At 41.0% G+C, this 27,426-nt stretch overlaps 1 protein-coding gene across 1 annotated transcript in view; it reads right to left on the bottom strand.

Moving 5' to 3' along the window:
- LOC146785616 (arylacetamide deacetylase-like) overlaps positions 1-27,099 on the bottom strand; it is a 350,497-nt gene extending 323,398 nt beyond the window's left edge. Inside the window, exon 1 of the mRNA XM_085634879.1 lies at positions 26,712-27,099. Within this exon, the coding sequence (XP_085491005.1) occupies positions 26,712-26,849 (138 nt within the window). The 5' untranslated portion in view covers positions 26,850-27,099. The remainder of the gene's footprint in view (positions 1-26,711) is intronic.
- Positions 27,100-27,426: the final 327 nt, after the last annotated feature.

The raw sequence follows: 27,426 nt of genomic DNA on the forward strand, positions 1-27,426 counted from the left end.
GAAATAACCTCTTCTTTACTCACCGGCTTGAAGCTAATCAGTGTCCGACTGGGGCATATAACAGACCCAGTCAGATCCGGAGACTTCATGGTGTGTGAGAGACTATTGTATATTTTATTTACTTTCTCTTGAAAGTATTCCGCGAGGGAGTTGCAAAAATGTTGATCTGGTTTGAAGGTGCTAACCTGTTGGGGTTTTGCCAGCAGGTTAACTATTTGAAACAATTCCCTAATGGAATGTCCAGCATCTTTGATTTTTATTGTGAAAAAGGTATTTTTAGCATCTACAATTGCTTCTTTGTATATTTTCACCGAGAGACTATAAGCGATTTTCTTTAGGTCATCATAGTCTGTCCGCCAATACCGTTCCGCCTTTCTACATTTGACCTTTAGCTCCTTAAGTTCGAAGGTATACCATGGGGCTGATTTCTTTGCTTCCTTTATTGTAACTGTTTTTATTGGGGCAAACCTATTGGCTGCTGCCAGCAAATAGATACAGATTTACAAAAAAACTTGAAATCCAATCCAATAAACAAATCCAATCAGTAGTACCAGAGATATACAGTTTAAAAATGTAGATAGGTATAGCACCTAAAAGTACAAAGCACCATTCACGGTTATCTGGTTGTGTAGACTGGTGAAAAGTCACAAATTCAAGGCAATAATAATCAAGTGTGGGTCGGATGTAGGAACTAGGTTCATCCTGCTGAAAAAGTTACCTTCTAAAAGTTTGCCACAAAGAATCCAGTTCTCAGTGGAAGAGGCAGCGAGGAGCAGGGAGAGTGTCATAGATGGTCCTCCATGTAGCACAAAGAGCAGGCTGGGCATCTTGAAAAGTCATAGCCGTAGCATGAAGATCCTGCCGAACATTGCAGATGGTCATTTCAGGAGCTGGGCATTGGCGGTCAGCAACGGCTGTCGATGCTGTAGCGTTACGAACAGATCTTGGTGGTCACGGTAGCGCAAAGAGTCAAGTTCACCTGAGCTTCACATTTGCGGCCATAATTGGTGACAAAATCCTAGCAGGTAGATCGTTCTTGGTCACAAAGAGCCCAAAACTTTAGTATTTCTCTTTTTCTTCCATGAAGAGCTCAACTGATGCCACAACAAGGGTCCAGGACAAGTGAGTCACCTCTTGGGGATCAGGAACTCACTCCAGCAGATGCCGGCAGGGCTCAGGCAGGTCCAGTTGTAGATCCAGGGAGTTCCAGTGTAGCAGGTCAGCTGGGGAGTTGCACGGAGGCCTCTGGAACTTTTTATGTCACTGTAACACAGAAGAGGAGGTCATTCAACTGACCCTAAGAGCTACTTCAGGTAGCATGGAATGAAGATAGCAAGTCCAGTTTTCTTTCTCAGACAGAAGACTGCTCTCAAGCAGCAGGGCACACCTCTCACAGTAGAGCAGTCCTTCTTCTGTAGTATTTCCAGGTACAGGAGTGTATTAGGAGTTGGTCTGAGGGTTCAATATTTTTACCTGGTGCCAGTTTTGAAGTGGGAAAAAACTTCTAGATTTCCCACCATATCCAGCTCTGCAATTTCCTTCCCTGACGTGCCCTGGTACCAGAATGTCTCCCGGCACAAGAGGTTAGTGTGAAGTTATTTGTGTTTGTGCTGAGGCAGCTCCTTAAAAGTGCCAGTATGGTAGGTGACAGCTCCGCCCTTCTCTTCAGGTCAAGGTGACCCATTCTCCAAACAACCAGTCCCCCTTTCTGATACTGTCTGGGAAGAATATACAAAGACCAACCGCCAACCACATCAAGGCATGTGACCCAGGCCCCAAAATGGTTAGGAGAAAAAAATGCCAGTTTTATAAATGGTTAGGACAAGAAAATGCCAAGTTTCTAAAAGTGTAATTTTCAGAATGGTGACTTAAAATCCGACTTTACCATTAAACAGGGTTTTAAATCACAATTCACCAGATATCAAACATGAAATTGCCACCTGTTTCCAAGCAAAAGTTATCATTAATAAATATAATAAGGTAACTCGATGTTAAGCTATGGGAGAGGTAAGCCTTGCAGTAGTGAAAAATGAATGGAAGAGTTTTTCACTACCACGACATTTTTACTTGAAAGTACATGTCCAAATGTTTAATTACAATGTGCTCTGCCATAGTGGCTGTCTAGGGCCTACTTTAGGGGTGACATATATGTGATAAAAGATGAGTTTAAGGCTTGGCAAGGTTTTTTTTTAAAGTTGAAATGGCAGTTTAAAAATGCTAACAGGCTACAATGGCAGGCCTGAAACATGTTTTAAGGGGCTAATTAAGCAGATGTCACAGTGATCGTGTGGGCCCACTAGTAGCATTTAATTTACCAGCCCTGAGTATATGGTATAATGCTTTATAAGGGACAAATAGGTAAATTAAATATGCCAATGAGGTGTAAGCCAATTTTACCAGGTTCTGGGGAGTGTGCTAAAGCACTGGTTAGCAGAAGTAAAGTGCAGAGTCCTAAGGCCAAAAAAAGAAAATTCTGCAAAATAGGATAGATGAAGGCAAAAAATTTGACGGTGACCTTGCAGAGTGGGACTAGTCCAACAGCACCACTTGATTGAACAACACAAAATTTATCAGAGAGTTTACACGGTTAGTCTACTAATGATTTTTTCAATTTCACGCAAGTCCATCAATGAAGTACAGATTTGAAGGGAGGGTCAAGGTAGGTTAATTTGCAAATGAATTTGGCACTATTTGATGAATCTGCACAAACATTCAAAGACATTTAGCAGATTTACCTTCCTAGTGGTTATATCAGCTTTCAGTAAATCCATTGGGGTGGGCAAAGATAAAAGGGGGCAATAAAAGTTAAATCCACTAACAACTTTTTCGCTTACAATCGCCATGAAATTTGATAAAAAGTTAACAAACTAAGCCAAGTGCAAGCAAGTTAGGCCCTGTGACAAGACCGCACTACACACATCCAAAGGGTGTGACGCAGGGCTTGGTGAATGGCACACACCACAGAAAAAGGATACATAGCAACTGCATAAGGTACCTTCTAAGTAAACCATGACATTTACTGTAAAAAATACAGTTAAAGATTAGTTGTGATCTGGCAAATACAAAACTAGAACTCTGTGGACTACACCAATTATGGCATGCAATACACAATGCTCATTATAACCTATGCCACCCACTATGCTCAGTACACACTTTGCCTGATGGCAGATGGCATCTAAAAAAATAAGGCTGTGTACAAAGAGGAAAATATGTAATGGTTTAAGTAATGGTCTCTATTGTACATCGCATACCAAATTTCAATTATTAGCAAACAAAGAAAACCCTCTATCAATGGAAAAGCAGACCTAACTATAACTACGTGATTGCTCCTGCACAGAGGGAGATGCCTTTCAGCAGCTCCCTCTATGCAGGAGCAATGCCAGGTCCCGCAGGAGATGAGGAGCCAGAAGGGCCATGGGGGCCTTGAGGCTCTAACCACATTCACGGGGTCAGAAGAGGAGAAAAAGGGAAATAAAGATCGAAAACAAGCAGAAAAAGGCAGAATAAAGGTCAACAATGAGCCGGAAGAGGCAAGATAAAGATCAGAAATTAGCAGAAAGAGGCAGAATAAAGGTACGCAGTGAGCAGAAAGAGGAAAAATAAAGGTGATAAACTAGCAGAAAGGCAAAACATTGGTGAAAATGAGCAGAAAGAGGCAGAATAAAGATCAGAAATGAGCAGAAAGAAGCAACATAAAGGTGTGAAACAATCGGAAAGAGGCAGATTAAAGGTCAGAATTTAGCAGAAAGAGGTAAAAATAAAGGTGAGAAATGTGCAGAAAGAGGCAAAATAAAGGTGAAAAATGAGTAGAAAGAGGTAGAATAAACTGTCACCAGAACCCCTTGATATAAATTTAGGCCCATATTACAGTTATGTATTCTCTATCTTCCCTTGTCTTGTATTGTGTTACAGGGGTTATATTTCGTTTCCATTTCAGTTTATCTTTTTAACTTAGCATCTTTTTAAGATGTGGTTTGAACATGTTTTTCATGCACACATATGTTTTCGGGAGACGTTGTTCTTTTTGTGCACTGTTAGCTTCAGGGGCACACATACTAGGATGCAATGTCCTTGCTTTATTATGTGCTCATAGGGAACATTTGTTTTCCCCTTGACAAAGTAAAGATATTATTCTGAGTCCCTAAACAGGATGCGATAAGCACAGTGTTTTATTATTTAAACAGTGTCCGTTTTGAATTTGGTGAGAGGCACTTCACACCAGATTTATCATGGAAGCTGCTGAGTGAGATGTAGCTCCACAGGCCCCGATATTAACCCTAAGAAGGAAGATAGCTCTGCAAGCAGAGATGTGTGCAGGCTTGCACATTGCAACAGAGTGCATTTGTTAATGCGCTGAAGTAGGCTTCCTAAGACATTGCAGCAATAGATGGGGTTAGAACATTCCAAATGTGTCTGGTAGAAGAGTACTCCCAACATGCTTTCACTAAAGTAGAGGTATTCGTAATAGATAGGAGTAACATCTGAAACAATTAACATGGTCGATTGGTTGTGTTTTTCACCATTCTAATAATGCTTATAACAATGATGTGTCTCATTTGTTTAAAAATCGCAGTTCATGTTTACCTTACAAGGATTAGATATTTTCAATAAATTTTGAAAATGTATCATGGTCTCTTCTCTTTGTATCACCTTGGGCATGCAAAAGTGACAAAGTAAAGGGTCAGATCTGTTTCCTCGAATTACTTGGGAATAAATGTGGTCCAGTTTGAGGTTGCTGACAGCATCTGTAACTCTAGAGGTTTAGGAGTTTAAATGCAGTACTGTGAGCTAGCCGAACCAACATTTAATGTTGATACAAGAAGACTTAGTCTCTGTATTACAAAGTTGTAGGAACCATGTAACATTGTGCCGCCAACATTCTAGGTTTAGTACCTACTTAAAGGGTCTCTTGAGTACTTTATTTAGTGTGCCTAAGGCTCCTTTATTGCCTTTATATGGAGACGTCTGTGGTGATAAGGGTTTATCCTCCCCAGGTTTAATAGAAAGCACCTATTTATTTATTTAGACTGATCAAGCTTGGTCTTTAAAAGAGATAATCTTCTATAGTATTTGGTTTCTTTGAATTTCATTTAATAATATGGTGCTAGCAGTGGTTATTGTTGTTAATTGTCAACAAGCAGTAACTAATCATTTAACTAGATACGGATTCTCCAAAGACAGTGGAGATGTTATCTTTGTGGTTGAAGCTTACGAAGCTGCAGTTCCAGATGCATTTAGACCTTATGAGTATTTAGAAATCCCATTAACTTACCAGGATCATAGCAATTGGTTCCAAGACATCCTCCCACATACTCATCGAAAGACCGGGCCCACTCAGTAATGAAGGGGCTACTTGGCTGATCTTAGCAGGCTATATGCTTTCCTGGATACAAATCATTTAACACAGCAAGAACACTTACTCTTTTAAACAATTTAATTAGGCTATATCAACGTCTGATGCAAATTATCATGCATACCTTAAATACTGCCCCAGCAAGGGTTCCTTAAGCTGGACAGCAGCAGTTAGCAGTCCCTGCATTTAGTTCAGTTGCCATTAATGCCATTATGGGTAAGAACCCAGCCAAACATGATGAGCATGCATTTTGGATAGCACATAAAACAAATCAACTCAAGGCAGTTTTTCCCCATTTGGGACACCAAGACAAATTTAGAATGTTCTCTCTGTGTCTTCCACTTAGTATCGTTACCCCAGTTGAGAATTGGAATACATGAGGTACTGTATTTGCTTGCCTCTACACCATTGCTCATAGGACTCCTTCAATTGCTGTTTTGCCTGAAGGGTTTGAACAGATTCAAATTGAACATGGAGCAGTCAATGCACTAGATTTGGTTATGGAACTTATTGGAAACTTTGTCACGGTGTCCTCAAATATTTTAAGTAATATCACGGCGAGCAGCTTCTTTGGCAATACACCAATGGCTAGCTTTATTTCCTGCCACAGATCAGGAATCTGAGCTACCAAAAATAATCTCTGAAAAATATATATTCTATGGGCCAAGATAGTTTGGGAACCAGGGCTAATAAGCCACAAATTAAAGGCAAGTCAGACCCTGAAAATACTAAGCAGACACCTGACTTTTCTAAAAAACGCTGGGATAAAAATAAAGAAAGGCTAAAACAAGAAAATTGATTGGATATCCGAAACCAGAGTCTTCCGGATACCATTATAATGTATGTGATAACGTTAAAATGTAACAGCCTGATAAACAGGCTGATAGGTATTAGTATTCTGATACACATTGTTTTAATTCCCTGTAGAACTCTACAGACAAGCGGTCAGAGAGAGGCGGTATAGGTGATCGCAGACAGGAGGAGTATGTGAAACCCCAAGATGGACTCATAGTGCTCTTCTGAAGTCATTATAAAAAAAGGAAGATAAACTTCCCCAACAAAAAGCACAGTTTAAAAAGAAGAAAGTGGCAGGAATTTCCATTAATAATGCCACAAATTCTCACAACTCTGCTTCTTAACTAGATGTGGGCGAGAATTCTTCTCGACAGTGCAACAGAGGTGATAAGAGTTCACCAGACTCTTCGACAGTTTCTGGTGGTGAGACCGACTGATGAACATGAGCAGGTTCAAACTCCAGATCAGCAGCCTAGCCCTCCAGACATAATTTTTGATTTGGACATTCAGATCGAGGGTGACATACTGTGTACTATTAAACCAATTTTTTTTGCAGAGTTTTACCACTGAATATGACATTCTGTTGCTTAGCTGAGATCGATTGGCCACCGAAGTTTGTTAGAAAAGTTTCACAAGGGGAGGATGTCATCATACCTTCCTTTTGTATTTTTGTTCCACAGGAGGTAAAAGCAGCATATGCTGCAGAGTGGGCTCTTGTGCAAGCCCCAGATTTATATCATGATCAAGCTGGCTGAGCTAAAGACTCACCTTATCATGTTACACCTGTAAGGTCCAGCCCACAGGTTCAGTCACAATATCCTTCTTAAAATGAAGATAATCTTGGGGTGTGGTCAAGATGGCAGCCACATCAGACATTTTGTTGTAAGCTCTGATGCATGCCTGCACGCCATCCTGCTAGATCCTGCACAAACATTGTGAGCGATGGGAAAAATCTCCTCTTGTGATGCTACTGACTAGTGGCGGGTCCCACACATGGCTTTGCTGAGGCTGGGGGGGCGTGTAGAATACAACGATCACTAAGACCGCAGCAGACCATCAGGTTATGCCAACAGACATGGCATGCAGCAGGGAAATATGCTGTGAAGGTGCCGCCTAGAGCTGTGCAGCCTCACAAATCCATGCCCCACAGATGGGGTTAAACACTATAGGTGGCTGGGATAGGAAGATACAAGGTAGAGATTCTTTGTACCTGCATTAGCCTTGTGCTGCCTAATGCCATCGTGTGCTGCTCCACTGGTACCTGCTGTGCCATGTGGTGGTCGAATTACTGTAGGAATCCTGGTGCTGAGGGGGGGGCCTCTAGTCCTGAAATGTAATAAGCAGTGACAGCAAAAGGAGATTGCCTTGTGTCCTGGTAAGTTTTGAAACTGGCACTGTGACTGACACTGAGTACCAATAGGGGGTGGGAGCAGCGCAGCAAAGAGACTTACTTGTTCGCCTGTGTCTTAGGCCAGTGGTGGATAGCCAATGTGCAGAGGCGTGAGATTAGTGAGCTCCTTGCTGTGCCCCCCCCCAAGAGGAATTGGAAACTTGTTGGCCTGCCAGATCGATAGTGACATGCACTCACCAGTGCTTAATTTGAGCCGGTGCTTTCCATTGCTCAGCACCAGCACTATATCATGAACACCGGTGTTTATAGCATGAACTCGACCTAAAGGTATTGGAGCATGGATGCATTCATTTTTGGTAGGCATAGAAGTTCTGTTTTTGGCAGTGTTTACTGGAGAAATTGGGTAATGCAAGATGCCTCTGACAAGAGTCCCAGCACTTTTTGTTTTTACAAACGAAGCACTGACACTCACCCATTCATTTTCACTGTGACCACCAGGGGCACCCCCCCTCGAATATGCACTGACGGGTCACCTTGACTACTGGCCTCCCATGGAAATGGAATTGGCCCCCACCACGAGCTGTGCTGGTGATGTATTTGGGGGCTTAGGGGGACCTACCCAAATGAAGTCAGCTGGGCGTCTAACTATGTGCCTTGATATTGTAATTCTTCCCACAGCCTGCTGTTAATATGCTGTGCCTGAGACTGTGAGGGCTGAAGGGGTGTTTCCCCTGGAAATGTTTCAGGTGGAGCACAACTAGGATCAGGTGAACCCACTGTGACCCTTTGGAGCTTGCTGGAAGTGGACCTCGCTGGTGGCCTTGAGGATATCTGTTCCTGACGGACTATTTTAGTGCCCTCCTACTCCAAGCCACAATGGTGAAACCCAAGCCTCCCAAAGGCCTGGCCTCAGAACCCAGTGGGACTGCGGATCCACTATCCCCTTCCATTCACTATGTGTGGGCGCTAAGCCATTTGGAAGCTACCTTGCGCAATCAAGCAGCCCAAATTGAAAAGGTGCTCCATGCTATTCGAGATACTAAAACCACACTGGAAGTGGAAATCGAAATGGTCTCCCTGGAGGTGAACCTGCTTCAAGTGGGTCATACGAAGCTGAAGGACTGAGTTGATGAAGTAGAATCCTCCGTGACTTCCTTGCACCCCATAGTGCTAGATCTCCAAGCTCAACTGAAAAGCCTTAAAAATTATATATCCGTCATCCACCAAAGGGGGGAAGATGCTGAGGGCTGCACAAGATGATATAACATGCGCTTCTTAGGGTTCCTCAAATGCTTGAGTGTGGAGCACTTTCTTAAGAATAGGTCGCTAACCACAGCCCTGAAGGGAAGAGTTCCAAGTTTTCATCAGTGGGCCCAACATGGTATTCAAACAGGACTGATTTTTCCTTATGTTTACTTTCTTTTTGTTCAGAGGTTGGTTGTATTGATTGGTTTTGTAGTCTTGGCTAGAGACCCATTGTCCACCTAGCCCAGGTGGGGATGAGTTGGTTATATTCTTGTTCTTTTAATCCTTTGTTGAACATGTGGAGTCTTGTAGGTACAGATCAGAGCCATGATCTAGATGAGGATGTGTATAGGTAAAGGATTGACACAGGTGATTCTTCATACTCCACTGTTGGAGAGGTGTCCCCACGCACAACAGAAATATTTGTTCCACAAAAGACTAGATGGGTATACCCACAGTTAACCTGACTCCAAATATAATCTGATGACATGGAGCGTGCGAGCATGGCCACCCACACAAAGTTTTAGCAGATATATGCCTATCTTAAGCGCTAGCACACGGACATAGTGTTTTTGTTAGAGACACACTTAACACGGGCAGAGGTCGGTAAAATACAGGCAAAATGGAGAAGTCATATATATGGCACCTCGTGCTCAGTGTATTCAAGGGGGTACTGATATGTATAGCCCCCAGAACCCCTCAAGTGGTTGAGGCACACATCATAGATGATGAGGGCCATTATGCAGTTTTTGAGGGGCATCTAGACAGCATGTGGCTCATGCTGGTGGTCATCTATACCCCAATTCTAACCAAGCAGCCTTCTTTGGCACACTTGTACCTGCACTTTTCTTGGACCTACACACACCCGCTTGGCATATGGGCTAGAGACTTTAACTGTGTCCCTGATGTCACCGGAGACTGCTCTTTACCCTATCTCCATAACGCCCCCTGCATTCGTACATCACAACACCTCCGCGACTAGATGACCGATAGGCGACTATTTGATGAGGGGCGTTTAAGGCACATGACCGACAGTGAATTTTCATTCTATTTCCCTGGTACACAATATACATACTAGGTTAGACATATTCCTGGGTGCAAGGATAGCTCGAACAGAGTTACTGCCATGTATCCTGTTGGACCGCTGTCCCCTACAGCGGACACTGAGCTCGAGGAGACCACACCCTAACATACCGACATGGAGGCTCCTGGGCCACAAATTTAGGGATTCACCAGCGACACACATTGTTCAATACCTTGTCCTTAATCAAGAATCCTCCCCTTGCAGAATGATGGAATGGGATGCCCACAAAGTGGTTATGAGGGGATACTGTGTGGCTGGAATATGGGGAGCTTGCTGGGTATTGAATACAGAATTACTGACTCTTGAATGGGAGATGAGCCGTCTAGAGACCGTGTTACTGGAGCAACAGACTGAGATCGAAACACTGCGGTGCTTGAGAAGGAAACATAAGGAGATAGAGATGCAACTGGAGAGGCATGATTATAAGTGACGGCTTAACCATCTACATGTGGAGAGCGACCACTCGGGACGACTTTTGGCATGGCTGGTCAAAGAAGACCAACAGCACCCACCATTAGAAGCCACCTGATTAAGCGATGGCACAATTGCGACCACACAGGCTGCTATTAACACTGTCTGATAAGGTAATGATGCGCCAGCCCCAAATAGGGCAATGGGTTTCATAGGTGGACTACCGCTTCCCCGGCTCACTCGGCTCCAATGTATTGACCTAGACTAACTGCTCTGAATCGAAGAAATCCAGGCAGCCATTGTCCAAATTGCCTGTAAAAAAAAGCAGGGAACAAATGATCTGCGGAATGAGTTTATGCCACCTTTAGCGTGCATCTCTCACAAAAACTCTTTGACATGTATAACAAGGCCAAACAAATGGGCACCTACCGTTCTTGCTCAATGAGGCATTGAAAGTGGTCCTGCCTAAGCCAGGCAGGGACCTCTAAATGTTTGTTCATATCACCCATTATCTCTATCAATTATAGATTACAAGATTTTGGGTAATGTGATGGCCAATCGGCTGCTCCCTATAATTTGCGCATTGGTACACGAAGACCAATGCGGGTTCATACCCAGATGCAACACCTTTTTGAATATCTGTATATTTTTACGTTTGAGAAATGGTGCATCTCCTGAAGCTCATGACCAAGTCGTGGAAACGCTTGATATCAAGAAAACATTTGATATCTTAGGGTGGGACTACCTACTGGCCACAGTGGAGTGCGTTGGGGTGAGGCTGGGATATCTTTGGTTGGATTCAAACCCTGTGTAAGAATCAAATGGTGCGTGTCTGGACAGGCCAGCTGATTTCAGACAGCTTGGTCATACAGAGGGGCACCAGACAGGGCTGTCCACTGTCCCCTCTAATTTTAGCCCTGGCTATGGAACCACTGGGCTGTCACATGTGTGTGTAGGCACCCCAATGGGAAATATTAGCAATCGCGAACACCCCAGTAGATCCCTCTACATGGATGAATGCTTTGTCTTCCTACTGGATGGGGTTACCTCATTCCCAGACCTGATGGGAGTGCTGGAGGAGTTTGGGGCCATGTCAGGCCTCCATGTAATATGGGCCAAATCAGGCTTGTTCCCTATGTCTCAGATGCCAGACCCCAAAAGAGGTTATTACAAAAAAAGGAGGCTCACACTGTGCTATGATATGTTCAAATATCTGACGGTCCAGATCTACCATGCAGATAAGGCCCTCAAGGAGGGCAATATAGATAGAACACTGCGCGCGATCCATAAATCTCTGCCCTTCTGGCTGTTGTTGAAACTATCACTATCAAAAACGGTCATACTACATTGGCTCCTTTACTTTTTTGCGGTGATTTCATTATCACTCTCCAGACGCTTCTGCCGAACTGATCTGGGGAGCATGCATGCAGTGGGTAGGACTCTTTGTACTTCGGCAGCCCCTACTCAAAAATGGACTAATTATGAATTGCATCATGCAGCAGTGAAGCTACAATGGTGAAAGCAGTGGCTGAGTACGGCTGTTAGCCCTTAAGGAGCAACCATCCATAGGATCCTTGATGATACACAGATATATACATGATTGTCGGACCGCAAAATTTGCCGTTGTTGGGAGACTTATCAGATGGTAATAGCATGCTTCTGCTGGAGGAGACATGTGCATATCAGATGGCTCAGTCCACAATATTCCTTCCTCATTCCACTATGGCAACTACCGGAACTCCAAGAGATGGCCAGGAGGTTTGATACAGAGCTCTGGAATGAGGCTGAGCTTAATCACCTGGAGCACTTAGTTGATGAGGTGGTATCCTTGCCCTTCCAGAGTATCATGGACACTTACAGTGTGGCGGCAGAGCAATTTTTGTCATACCATGTGATACAACATGTGGTACATAGCACCTGCGGGCCAGGGAGAGTGCCAAACCGCCTCATTTAACGACACTGCATGCACTGCTATCCTTGAGTGGCAAAGTGACGCACTATTTCAGTGCTGTACATTGCACTCAGTTTGGGTCAGACAGGGGTGACCGCCAAAGCCAAGAACAGATGGACTGAGGACTTTCCACAACCGCTGATGTATGCACAATGGATCCAAGGCTTTTTGGCTAGTCAAGGAAGTTTCCGATAATTCAAAATGTTGATTTAAACAATTTAATTATCTTCATCAAGCGTACCTCACACCGCGAAACATACAGCACATATTTCCCTCAGTGTTCTCTGAATGCCGTAGATGCAAGACACCCACAGTTGATCTTATCATATTGTCTGGAAATGCTCAGTCATATGGAGAACGTTAGCAGATTTCACAAGTATAGTGTCCGAGGTTGCAGACCACCCCCTAACCCACACACCTGAATAATGCATACTCTGTATTAAACCCAAAGCTAAAAGGGATAAGCATCTACACAGCTTCATTGACCTTTCTATTGTCCTATTGAAAATAAACTTAGCAATGTCCTGGAAAATCCCAGTGGCTCCGGATATCCAATGCTGCCTTTCTTTTTTTGTTGAAAGGGGCATGTCCTGAGCCTATGGTACTGATGGGCTTGTGCACTATAGAGGGTGAGACAGTGGGTGGAGAGTGCTGGGAGATCTTCATCTGAAATGTGGAGGCAAAGAACGATGCCCGTCCACCCTGAACTAATTGGTAGACCAGATGGAAATCCTTCCAGCATAACTGACTTGTAGTAGAATTGCATACAATAAGGCCCACACTTCACTTTGCCCCAGGGAACCTTAGTGTCCAGCATATTGGCCTGAGCCTGCTGCATGTGTGTTTAGGAGATGGACCCCGAAAGAGATTATTTAGGATGTAGAGAAATTAGCATCTAGATCCCTGACACTAGATCCCATTAAAGAATCAGTTTCCACAACCTGAGAGGGACACATATTAGGTATAACATGACAGGTATCAGGGAGCTATAATCTACATGGCAGGTCTGCTTCTATGAGGTCACATGTCCCCCCCCCCCCCCCCCCTCCCTCAGTCATGGCTAGACTGCAGGCTGACAATACAACTTTTGGGAACACTATTGCGCTCTTGTTAGACATGACCTATTTCTTTATTCAGGGATCTCCACTGTTATTGCTTATGTTTGTATTTATGCTTTGGTTTCATCATTATGCGGCTCATGGAACTTGGACTGCTGATAAATATGGATACCGCCATGTTATTCCCTGTCAGTGATATGCATGTCTGTGTTTTGTTGTATTGAAAACAATAAAAAAAATCTGAAAAAAATATATTAAGGGATAAAATACGAGGAGAGTAACCTTGTATTAGCAGGGATTTCATTGTGATAGTGAAGGAACAAGAAAGGATGAATGTGAGAAGGATGGATATAGTGGTCTGATGATTACTAGTGATGAGAAATTAGTGGGAAGTGGGAATAGTTTAGTTAGGTTGTGAGAAGTTAGAGGTTGATGGAGATGGAGATGCTAGAGGTGGTACCAGATGGAAGAGACCCGAGACTCAGAGCCTGAGTTTTGAAAATTCACAGGACGTCATTGAGGTTTAAGGATTATGTTTTAACCGGATTCAGTTATTCATATTTTGTTGTTTGTTGCAAATGAAAGAAAGGAAACAATATTTGGGGATTTATGTGGGTTGCCGCTACCTACTTGTGCTAACTTCCATGATAAGGGCATGTTTGGGACAGAATGTTCTATTGTAGTGTTCCATGTTGCAATAGTGGTGGTTCTGAGCCTTGCGGCTGCTACATGAAGGAATCTGCCACACTTGGTGTTTTATCGCAAAAAAGTGTAACTGTTCATGACTGCAATAGCTTCCTCATGATCTCTACACTGCCATCCAAATGAATAATAGTCCCCAGCACCAGAGATCTTGTTTGCAGCTCTATTGAAGATAACATGCTCCTGTATTCTGTAAGTTAATGCTTTAGCTACATTTGGCATGTGATTTTATGTATAGATACATTCTATGGAAAACTGACATTTCATCTCAAAACACAGAGGGTACATTTTTGTTTGCTTTTTACTTTGTCATCAACAATAAATAATCAAACTATACAGGGTAAAAAAATGAAAAATAAGCACGCAGTAAGGGAGATTCTATTACAGTTCGAATATCAAGGTGAGTTTTAGGCTTGTGTCTCCTCTATGAATAATCCATTATTATTATCCATCATATAGACTATCGACATTTAAACAGTTACACACAGACTTTTGCTGTAAAGAATTCACACAGCAATGGCTTAATAAATAATGGAGTTTTTCAAAATACAAAACTACATTGGACATTAGAAATGTTTTTTGTGGTCAAATGATAGCTCCTGGTAGTCGGAATTTGACTGTTTTCTCAACAATGAGATCACAATAAGGTTTCTGTCAACTCCCACAAGGCTATAGGAACAGTCCAGATCTGTTTGCACCTTAGTGATGTCAATTTTACAAGAAATTGACTCTGAAGCATTGTCTAACATTGATGACATTTTTCTAACGGGCGATAATTTGAACGGACACAAAAAGAGTGGAGTATCTTATTCTGGGATTCGCTGACCATGGCAATATATTACATTTTCCTACATTTTAAACTGCCTCGCTTAGTGTCCTCTTCTTGAGATATGAATTATCGAATGAAAGCAAAGGTCTTGCATCACACTTTTTAGAGAAATGTTCTTCATTACAACCACCAAATATCTTTAAAAAGCGTCAATCACTTTTAGGATTGTTGATCTTTGGTAGAAAATGCATACCAGATTATGGACAATGGGTCAGACCGTTGTATGATTTAATTTATCCTGATTTTTCTAACAAACATTAAAATAAACATTGGACTGCTGAACATTCTAATATTCTCCGAAATGTATAGACAGACATGCTGAAATAGAAACACTTTCTACTCATGTTAACTTAAATATTCCAATGTGAAGAATACGATTTGTATCAACAGAAATTCTATGGACTGCAGTTCAAATGGCTGTATTGAAGGAATGTCCATTGGCACAAGGTAGATGTATAATTATGGTGTCTCCTGTTTTGGCCTTAGAATCTGTCACCAAAGCCAGCAATCCTAAAGCGAAATCCTTACATCCTAGATGGACTCACTGGGTGACTTCCTTGATAGCTACGGATACTGATTATATTTTTGACCCTAATTTGAGTACACAGGAATATCATCAGTATGAACAGGAATAGCCCATGTCTTGTGACATTTTGCTTTTAGAACAGTGTGCTTTCATAATCTATACTGATATAGCCCAGCCGGTGGTGGGTACAAAGTACCAGTACTCAGCTTTGTGTACTACATTTAAGGGTGTCATTAAATATGGAATTTTCTGGCGCAAAGTACACATACATAAAATGTAAGTGACTGCACTACTTAGCTGGCTGAATTGAAAGCTTTGGTTCTGGCTTTGCAGAACTTTCAAAACTCTTCACTTTTACATTGTCTGATTGCAGCCCTTTAACAATAATTTACCTTATTGGTGTCTGAATGCAATCTAAAGGAAATACTATTTAGCATAAGCTTCTTTGGGGGAAAGCGGGAGTGCTGCAAGATGCTTTGCCACAGGCTCATGCTGCAGGGAATTCATTGGATGATGAACCTTCTGAGGCTGTTGTTCAAACTGCATTTGTGACTGTGATTACTCATTAAAATGCAAGGCTAGATGATGACATTATGGTTGACATCACTGTCTCGGCTAGTGGCGAGCCCTTAACTAAAGGTAAATCTGCTAAAAAACCCTATCTATTGAGTCCTCCAAATGTTCCCTTTGCCTGCATTCCTTGGGTGGGTGATAACATGATACCCAATGGGGACTCAAGGTTAGAGTTAATAATAGCTGTTCAAGAGGGTTTGGCGTTTGCCCATGTAGGTGTGGCAGCTACAATTCCCTTTGTTTCATAAACGACACTGGTGGCAAGGTCTTTATCAGCAGACCAGAACATGTTTACTTTGTTCTGACATTTGTTGACAAATTTAATGTTTCACCGTTGCATGCTCACCGTGGATGCCACTTTTAGTTTCAAATAAGCCATTATAATGTGTCTATTTAGATCATAGTGGACCACTCTATACGGATGGTGCCTTCAAATATATCTGAGTGGCCGTTGATTCCCCATCTCAATTTCTATGAGTGTGGCCTTAGCGATTAGCTGACACTCGCACTGTTATTAAAAGTTTGCAACAGTTTTTTGGTACATATGAAGTGGAAGCATTCTACTCAGACCAGGGCCTTGGATTTGCCTCTAAGGCCTACTGGGACACCATGGGCACCCTGGGTGTTGCTGTGCATTATTCCGACCCCTATCATCCTAAGCCAAATTCAATAGTGAAACAGAAGAATTGTGACTTAAACCATTCTTTAACAGCTAGAGTATTATGTTCAGGTAGTAGTTGGATCCAGCTTCTGTATGGTGTACAAAGAGCTTTAAATAATCTGCATAGAGGGATATTGGGTGGTCGTACTAAATATAAGACAAAATTTGGGGTTTCAATGTTCATACTAGATCTTGATAACTCTGGCACAGTGGCAGTGGATGTGCCCTTTGACAGCAATGAATTTTTCAATGTTCTACATAATTTACAAGAATTCCAAGATGAACACTCGAATTTTAAGTTCTAAACAATCTATCACTGACAAAGTGATGGTGCAACCAGCGGTTTCTGGCTGGATTCCTAAAGGTGGGGATCTAGACCAAGGGAAAATTGCAGATTAAAAAGTGTTTGGCCCATTCTGTCATTCACCCGCGCCTGTCCTTGCCATCCAAGATCCTCAAACTAATATTTACTGCTGCTTGCTAGTTGTAAATAAGAATTTCAAGTTTCTATTGATTTGATCAAGTTACACCAGAGGGCTAGTACTTGATAATAGGCCCCCAGAGCTTTTTGTTAGTTCCTTGCCATCTCTGTCTACTCTGCAAGATATCCCTCTACATGTAAGAAGTAGTCCTAGTCTTGCTACTCCCGTCTGGAGTGTTCCGATTTTGAACTTTCAATCACACAAATTGATGATGGAAACTTGGGTGTGTTTCTGAAGAATTTGCAGTTTTTGACTGATGCTCCTTGTGATTATGTTATGTATCATGTCCAACACATCCAAGGAGCCACACATATCAAAGGCCATACGCTAGACCTATTGTGGTCCAGCAACCTTAATCTACAGAAAGTAGTCATCCAACCCTGCTTATGGTATGACCACCAAACTGTGGGCTTTACTATACGTGATGTCACTCTGCCCAATACTACATCCCTGAAAGAGTGCATATCCAGGAACTAGAATCGAGTCAACTTAGAATCCCTATGCGATACACTGAACCACAAATTGCCAGATATCTTGGACGATATAGATAAACTGGAGAAAGCGATTACTAACTGGCAATTGAATGCTTTTAACACACATGCTCCTCTTCAGAACCAAACCTCCCGTGTCAGGCGGCATGAAGCATCCAAATGGTTCACTGATGACCTAAAACAGCGAAACTCATAACACGTCAGGTAGAAAGGAAATGGTGAAGCACCTCCTCGACAGAATCCAAAGAACACTACCACACTAAACATGTGGTCTATAAAAAAGCCATCCTGGAGGCGAAAAAGATGTTCTTCTCCAACAAAATACTAAACTTGAACAACAAAACTAAAGACATCTTCAACACTGTAAGAGAGCTAGCCAATCCTGAGCGTGTGACCCCCCATCCCTGCCACACAGAAGATAAGTAATGAACTAAATTATTTTTCTCTGAAAATATTTTAAACATTCAGGATTCCATTGACCCTAACAATAGGAATGCTATGGAACCACCTGGAATCAACAATTCCTCCTCCATGGCCACCCTCTCCTGCCTGAGCAGTGGACAGTTCATGGAATTTCTTAATAAAGTAAAATCAGGCTCTTCAAAGGACATCTGTCCCCCCACATACAAAAATCCATTTGCTCAGTATTTCCAGGAAATACCCTCTCCCTATTGAACCTTTCCCTTAACCAAGGGACAGTCCCACTACCCTTCAAAGAAGCGGTAATCATCCCCCTTCAGAAAAAACAAGGGGTTGACCCGCAGAGGTTAGATAATTACAGTCCAATATCGCTTCTGCCACTCCTAGCCAAGGTATTAGAGGCACACGTAGCTAAACTTTTCAGTGCCTTCATAGAAGACACCAAATTCTTAGACCTCGTCATGGATGATCTAAAAGAAAAAGTCGATGTCGACTGCACTCAAGCCCTGATCCTCCTGGATTTGTCAGCGGCATTCAATACCCTCAATCACACAATATTGATGGAAGGACTTGCAGCAGCAGGTCTCAGAGGAGCTTCCCTAAAGTGGTTTCAATCCTTTCTAGTAAATCGAAGTCAATCAGTGAGGCTATCGCCTTGTAAATCCAACCCTTTCAACCTCAATTGTGGAGTTCCACAGGGTTCTTCACTGTCTCCGCACCTCTTCAATGTATATATCCGACCCCTCATAACCACGCTCCATCAGATCTATAACTATGCAGATGATATGCAGCTGATTTTCTCTATAGATGACTCCATACAATCCAAGGAGTTCCCTAAGGACACCATGCTTCTTATCAGGAACTGGATAAACAAAAAACAGCTAAAACTAAATTCTGATACAACTTAAATCATTATCCCTAACAATAAACTTTAGCATTAGACCCCTACTCATTGGCCTGAAGAAATGGGACCGGCACCCACCTCTAAGACCTCGATTAAGAGCCTAGGTATTCACACTGACTCTGAACTCACCTTGAACTCGCAGATCGGAGCAGTAACCTCTGCTTGCTTCCTCCAACTTAGGAAACTGCAAAAATTCATACGGTTTTTCAGCAGGGAAGCCAGCATTCAAATCATCATGGCCTTGATCCCATCCAAAATTTATTATGCTAATGCAATATACCTAGGCCTCCAGCATAACCAGATACACCGCATACAGCTGATTCACAATTAGTCACCAAGATATATCTATCAACAAGGCAGACACTGCCATATTAAACCGCTGCTGAGGGAACTGTATTGGCTCCCTGTGGAGCAGCGCTCCATGTTTAAAACAGGTTGTATCCTGTTCAAAGCCACTCATGGCACTGGCCCTGAGTTAACTTCCTCTAAAATTCAAAGATACTGCCCTACGGGGACGCTAAGATCCATGCTCAATAATATACTGGTGGTACAGGATTTCAGACGTAAACGCATGGTAGGATCACACTTTTACTATTAGGGACCCATGTTCTGGAGCACCCTGCCCTTGTCACTGACATTAGAAACTGACCATCTGTGTTTCAGGAAAAAGCTGAGGACCTGTTTTTTTTTCACAAGCTTACAGTTAGACCTGACCATCTAGTGCCTCTTCTCCAAGGATGAAATAATGCATCTCCCAGGGGCAAGAAACCTGTTGGTGAACGTGCGCTCTACAAATTCTCATTAACATAACATAACATCATATGCCGCCTTTAGAAGCGTCTGCTGGATATTTTTTACCTAATTAGCTCCCTTTTTTTCTCAGCCTGCATCTGAATATTTTGTCAACATTGATGATTTTTCTTCAGACTCTTTACATACTTCCTTGAGAGGTGTGCATGGACTTTTCCTTAGGCTAAAGCAGACTGGTTCCTCCTTGATCCTATTGTTGGATTATTCTTTCATTATTTTTTCTCATCCTTTGGATTGGATTTATTGCAGTCTTCTTTCTAATATTAAATGTATACTGTCTCTCTGATCGTACTAATCCAAAACTAGTAGCTGAGGTGCTTACTCCCCATTCTTAATCCGAAGAGACTTGTCCCTTGTGAACATTACAACATTCCCTCTCCACTATGGAATTGTGTGGTATAAAGTTCCCTGTATTATTTTTCATCCTACAGAATCATTGCAAATTGCGTATGTAATTAAAGTTGCCATGGATAACATTATCACCCCAAGTTCCATTTCAGATGAATGGGATGTTGGGGCCATAACCAATATACTATCTGAATTAGAATTTGTTTATTCTATTTGACAATGAGGATTTGTATTTGAATTCTGCAAATTATGGTGATATCTTTTGTTACCATCATTTTTTACACAGATCTAGTCCTACACGTGCTGTTTTTAACTATACACAGTGGGAACACTGCTTGATACCACCTGTTACCCGGTTTCATAGTTTTATCAGCATACGTCTTCCCCAATGAAGGAAAATATGCTTATGCAAACAAAACTGATTTATTCAGGTTAATTTATTTCACAACTTTCATTACAGGGTAATGAGTACTTGAAAGATAATACTCAAGTCTGTGTGAAGAACATGCAATGGGCAATTCCAGTGCACTGACACTTTATATAGAGTATGTCTGATCTCTACGCAAATGACGTTTTTAAACAAAACTGTGCAACTGACTATGTCTCGGAATTTGTAGTGAAAAATATGTAAATACACTAAACCGTCCCTCTATTGCACAGTTTCATAACTGTCAGCAATTGCTTAATTTCACAGAGGAAGAACTTGATGAAATTGTGCAGAATGGAACACACAATTCTCAAATTTTTGATTCAGATGGGAGGTTGTTATGACCATGTTATACCAATGGCTGTAATGCTCATTTTTTTAACTCTTCCACATGGTTTAAGCAGACACGCCAGGATTTTGCGATTTTGCGAATTGTAAACAAATCACATTATTGGCACTTTTGTAAAAAGACTTTCATTTTTACAACAGTGCCCACAAAATTGGTTTAAAAAAATCCTTTACATTCACACTCTCTTTTCTAGCTCTGTGCTGCCACTGAGACAGTAAAGGGAGGGTAAGCAACAAGCCAGCAGGCAACAGCGGTGTTAAAGTCCTCTGTTGCCTGCTTTTGAAATGCACAGAGCCCGGTCCTGTGTGATTAGCCTACAGCCCACCTCACACATTTGTGCACCCCCTGCAGACTCTTCAGACCCTTGAAAGGCTCTCCTGCCCCACACTCCTCTCCCTCGACCCACTCTTGTCTCAAATTAATCCCTAACCTCCCCATGTCTCGTAATTTTTTTATATATACCCTCATTCTTCTCTGAAGCTGAACGTTTGAGAACATTTGATAAGTAATATTTGAGAAGAGCTTCGGCTGTTGTCGATAATGGAATGGCCACATTGTCAACTCATATTTATTGATTTAATATTAATGTTTCATCTGTATTCGATATCATACAAAATGACATGTCCATTCTTTAACGTGGCTAGAGTCAGCTAGGGTCAATTTTGCAATTGAGTTAGACTTTCCAGGTTTTTAAATCAAATAGAGTGCCATGGAATTATTTGAATGCAGCTGAGTTGTTTCTGCCTTATAATTTGACACTTGTGCAAAGAATATTGGCTAAAAATGAAACTACTTACACTATGCTTCATATCCAAAACTTAGAAAAAGTTCCCTTCTCAGTTTCTGAAACTCCCTGTTCCCATTGGATGCCATCTGCTTTGGTTGATGTGGTTCTTACATCTGCCTAAGAAACTTTTCATCTCCAAGTATCACGTTCCTTGTCAGAAGTGCAATCTCTCTTATGAATTCAATTGTCACAGCATTTCTGGAGCTTGTACACCATATTTTTAATGCTTTTAACCCAGCTGGAGTGACACACTTTTTTAAGGTGATTGGGTCTGGACTAGTTTCTATGTTCCAGACTGGTCTTGGAGTTATTTGTCCTTGCTACACTCCTTGTTTTCAAGCATTTTTGGGGGCATTCCACGTGTGTTGTTGCTCCTTGTTTCTGGTTTGGCTTTATTTTTATTGCTCTGCAATAGATGTCCCACAGCGAGGCCAAATGGAGATGGAACTGCCAAACTAAAGTCTGTGCCATGAATGTATAATACAGTATTTTGGAGAGTCAATATTACTGGAACTGACTGAGAACTGGTCTCTGTTCTTCTTGCCCGAATGGTTTCAGAGAGTGCAGCCTGTGCTTAGCTGTTAATGGTGTTCATTTGAGAGTGAGCTCAACGAATGCCGTGCTATACAATTGTCTCAGTCTCAAGATATAAACCTGCTTCTGCATCCCTTGAGGTCTCATCAGTTGTGTTGTCAAATCATGCTGCTTCCTTTGCTGCAAGGGGCCTTTTATCAGCTGCCTTAGCGAATGCTTGATGCTTCTTCGACTTCAGGGTTCTTGGCGATACGCCACTCTTCTAAAGCTGCACTCCTGGCACTGTCACCTTCAGCATCTGCTGAATGGGCTGGTCATGACCATCTTTTATCACTTCGGGATTTGGATTTTCTTTTTCAGGACTCCTTTAAAGTGTTGTTGGGGCATGCGGTTTCCCTCCTGTGCCCTAATGACATTCTGGAAATGGATGTTGTGGATGCTTCTGAGATGCCATCCTCATCTTCAGATTCCTCTAAGTCTCTTGGATTGGCATTTTTAAAAATGTTTCCTTTTCCATAGATTATGTTTTTTTTTATTGGATGTTTTTATGGGCTTTAAGTTTGTTTGTGCTGTTAAAGTGCTCTTATGAATGTGGCAAGGCATTTTACAAAAATGTAATGCTACTGCTACTGCTATTTTTCATATAGTCATATCCTCCGACCACAGAGAAGGTGCTACAGGGATTATACTTAGTCTCAATTTTAGTTTTTCTTTTTAAGATATTATCTTTTGAAGATGGGGGTTCGAACATGTTTTTCACTAATACGATAAAATGCCAAGCATGCATGCTTTTTTGGTAGAGATTGTTGTTCTGCAGTCTGCACTGTTAGTTCCAGGGATATACATAATAGTACGCAATGTTGTTGCTTTATTATGTGCTCGTAAGAGATGACTCTTTTTCCCCAGACTAAGTAAAGATGTTATTCTGCATCACTAAGCAGATGGCAATAATGCTGTTGTTTATTTATTTTAAGAGCGTCCATTTTGAATTCAGTGAAAGGCACTTCACACTGAAATTATCATGGAAGCTGCTGAGAGCTGTGACTAAGATGCAGCTCCGCAGGCCCTGACCTTCATCCTAACAAGCAAGAAAGCTGCGCAAGCAGAGATGTGTGCAGGCTTGCACACTAAGAGGAAGTGCTTTCTTCAATGCATTGAGGCTGGCCTTCGGAGATATTATAACAAGGTATGGGGTTAGATCATTCCACCTCGGTCTGGTAGAAGGATATTCCTATAATGGTCTCGCTAGAGAAGGGGTATTACTGATAGATAGGAGTAATATTCAGAACAATTAACAAGGTTGAATTGTTAGTGTTTTTAGCCATGCTAGTAATGCCTATAACAATGATGTGTCTCATTTGTATAATAATTGCAGTTCATGTTTTACTTTCAAGAATAAGCTCTTTTCAATAGACATTTGAAAATTTGTCATTGTCTTTTCCCTTTGTAACACCTTGGACATGCAAAAGTGACAAATGAAAGAGTTAGATCCATTTCCATAAACTTCTTCAGAATAGGAGTGGTCATGTTCCAGGCTGCCAACAGCATCTGTAACTGTGGAGGTTTAGGAGCTGAGATGCTGTACTGTGAGCTAGCCAAACCAACATTTACTGGCGATATAAGAAGACTGAGCCTCTTTATTTTTTAGGTTTGCTCATCTAATGCACAGTTCTACTCAATTTGTAGGAACCGTATAACAAGTGGCAGCATCCACCAGTAGCATTGGTGCTTTGTGTGTAGGCAAAGGACCCCGCTCCACACCAGTGCAACAACCTCCCAGGGAGAATAACAATGAACTCGAAGCAATAGTCTGCTTCTTTAATCCTTTTATTAAGGTGAGGTAAAGTGATTGATCTGTTTTGAAAAAATACTAAATAGTAATATTATCAAATAATAAATAATAAATAGTAATATTAACCTCTTCTGTGCCCATGACGAGATAGTCTCGTCATGGAGCACGGTTGCGCTGTGCCCATGACGAGACTATCTCGCCATGAACCCCACCCACTAATGCAACGCCCGGCACAGGAGGGGGAAAGGGCGTGGCACTGAAGGGGTTAAAAAATCTAGAAAAAATAAACAATAGATAATTAAAAGAAATTAAATGTTAAATGTTTTAAGAATATATAGCTTTAAATGTAATATACTCAAAATATAAAAATACCTTCCTGGATAAAGCAACATTTATTAACCTAACTCCAACCCAAATTTATTAAATAAAATAAACAAATAAAACATTGCTTCAAACACAATATTCTAATTACATTCCTGTAAAAAGTAGGAGAAAGTATACATTTACTAATCAAACTACATTTTAACAAACATTAAAATTAAAGAAAGTTTATATGTTTGTAGGGTGTTAGATTTACTATTCTAACTCCAGTCTAGCAAACACTGGGGAAAAAGATACATCAGGCAGGGCCAGGTGAATTATTTGAAGCACAGTCTAACAAACTTTGGAAAAAGTGTAGACATTGGTGGTGGGAACAGAATTAATATTCCTACTTCACTCTATAAAACGTTGGAAAGAGTTTTGCTGCATTTTACAACCCCCCACCCTGCCCCTCCTCTGCTCCACGTCACCGCCCCGGTAACACGCCCCGGTAACACGCCCCGGTAACACGCCCTATACGGGCCGTCACTGACTTTCACCAATGTTTGTTAGGCTGGAATTAGAATTGAAAATCTGCCCCCTTCATGTATGCACTCTTTCCAACGTTTTAAATTTCGTTGTACGCGCAGCATCGCCAAATGCGATGCAGCGCGCGCAACAAAATTTGTTTTCTTTATTTTTTTCGTAACTTCCGTGCAATCGGCCGTATGCCGCATTTTGCAACCCCCCACCGTGCCCCTCCTCTGCTCCACGTCACCGCCCCGGTAACACGCCTTATAAGGGCCGTCGCTGGTAAAAGTGCATACTTTGGAGGGATCATATGTATGTTCCTAACTACATTCTAACAAATATCGGGGGAAGTGCATAAATTGGAGAAAGAAAAGCTATTCTAAGTTCTTCCCTGAAACAATGGGTGCCGTGCACACATTTTGGAGGGGTAGATTTCATATTTTACCTCCAATTCAACAAACATTGAGGAAAATTCAAACATTGGGAGGAGGTGGAACAGATTTAATATTCTAACTCAGGTCTAACAAACAAGTTGCACTTTAATACTCAGGGGGTCAGCTTCACTATTCTATGCCCACTTTAATAACCTCATGGAAATTCATACATTGGGGTACTCAGATACAACACTGCCAAATTATATAAATGAGCATAAACATTATTGCATGTATTTAAATAAAAAAATCAAAACCTTAAATATACTAAACATTTTTAAAAATCTAAAAAATATTTTACAAAATCAACAAATAGGTAAGAAATGAACATGTATTAAATAAAATCTGAAATAAACAGCATCTCAAAGCATACAAATATAAAGTAAAAGTAATAAAATCTGTTATGATACAAATTTTACATTGTTCTTTGATTATTAGTTAACTGTATTTGAGGACATACTAACCATGCATTCCACCAATACACTTTCAATAGAAAAAACAATATTAAAGCATATAAAGAATTAAAACATGCAAAAAATAACAAACCATATCAAATCTAAAGAATGTAACATACTATACAAGTAATGATAGCTAATACATGCTGTGAAACATAATGCAGGCCCTAAATAATATATAAAATATTATAGTATCAATCAATTATGATTAGATATAAAAATGATATCCAAATAAAGATCGAATCAATAATGCTTTAATAAATTATTATCGATAAGCAATTATTTCTATTTAAGTACTACATACCCAATAAATGCCTCAACCCGAAGCTAAAATGTAGTCAGTAGTTCACACTTTATTAAAAGTGCAAACTAATACATAATAATTCCAACATAAACAGTCAGCAATCTCCATTAATAATTACATACTGAAAGTAAGAAAGTAGCCATTAAAATTCCTAATAAAGCCCCCAAAATATTCAATTAAAATCAACTAACATTTAATTAAAAAAACACACAATCATGCAATAAACCCTACAATTTTTTAAATTCCAAATTATACATTGCTTTAATAATATTTACAAATATTTTACATTGATGTGGGCGATATTTTGTGTTCACGAACTATTTTTTTCAGTCATTATTTAGATGGAACCACATGTGCAAACGGTGCCATAAAGCAGTTTTAAAAAACATATTTGTGAATAAACACAGCGCTTTAAGTGTACCTGCATGAGTGTGCACGGCTTGGTGCGTTATTTCAACAATATTGACCTGTATGTGCCAAATCGAATACTTAATTAATCAATCTGTTTATAATCATTAATTTAAAGAGAAAAATGACCTGCGCATTGAAAACGGAGTAAAGTCACGCGAGTTTTTTTTACTGTAACACAGTTCACAAACAGCTCCATAATTGCCACTCTATTTACTGCTAGGAAAAGTATCGAAAGTATATTTTTAGATTACTTCAAAAATCGTGCAAACAGTCAGTCCCCTTTAAAATGTCCACTTGCCTGTCATTGAAATCACGTTCCATTTAGATTACTTTGCAAGGTCTTTGTTCAGGTTAAAGTTAACCATCAAGGTCTCAAAAATGCGATTGGGAACTTACCAAATGCACAATTGTTCTTATAGTCGAATCTATCAACATGACTTTCCATCTGTCCTCGACGTTCTCTGGAAGAGGTATATAAAAATAATATCCCACAAGAGCAGACGCAACTGCGAAGTAAAATAATTTCGATGCCATTTTAGATTCTTCACTCGGTTCAGTTCTGCTCTTTTAACGGCTCCTAACTCGAATCGTCTCACACGAGTTTAAAGGTTGTGTTATGCTGAAACTTGTACACGCCTTCCCAGGATTAGCTCTTTTCAATAGAGATTTCCAACTTGCAGAGTTTGCCAAACCACAAGCTGCCCAAGTTAACCATTGAATGGTTTCTATTGAAGGGTGTGTTTCATGAGCACCCTGCCAACCCACATTGGGGCATGATAAAACCTGGCACAGTGTATTGTAAGGTAAAATATTCATGTTGCTAGTAAACAGAGGAAGCACGAGGAAATATCCTCATGTATAATGTAAGCCATGTAATCAGAAAAAATCATGACTTTCTAAAATGTTTCTCTGCACATCACTAATCTACTCATAAACACTAGTTGGTAAAGCCAATAGGGCTGGCCATTTTATAAGTGAGTGCTCTCTAGTGATTAGTGAGTTTGTATGTATGGGTACGCTGATGCATGAGTGGGTAAATGTAAGACTCTTTCAACAAATGGATGCATGATTTAATGCATGGATTAATGTTCTTCAATGAATAACGAGTTTG

This window comes from Triturus cristatus, chromosome 11, assembly GCF_964204655.1.
Source record: "Triturus cristatus chromosome 11, aTriCri1.1, whole genome shotgun sequence".
Taxonomy (NCBI): Eukaryota; Metazoa; Chordata; class Amphibia; order Caudata; family Salamandridae; genus Triturus; species Triturus cristatus.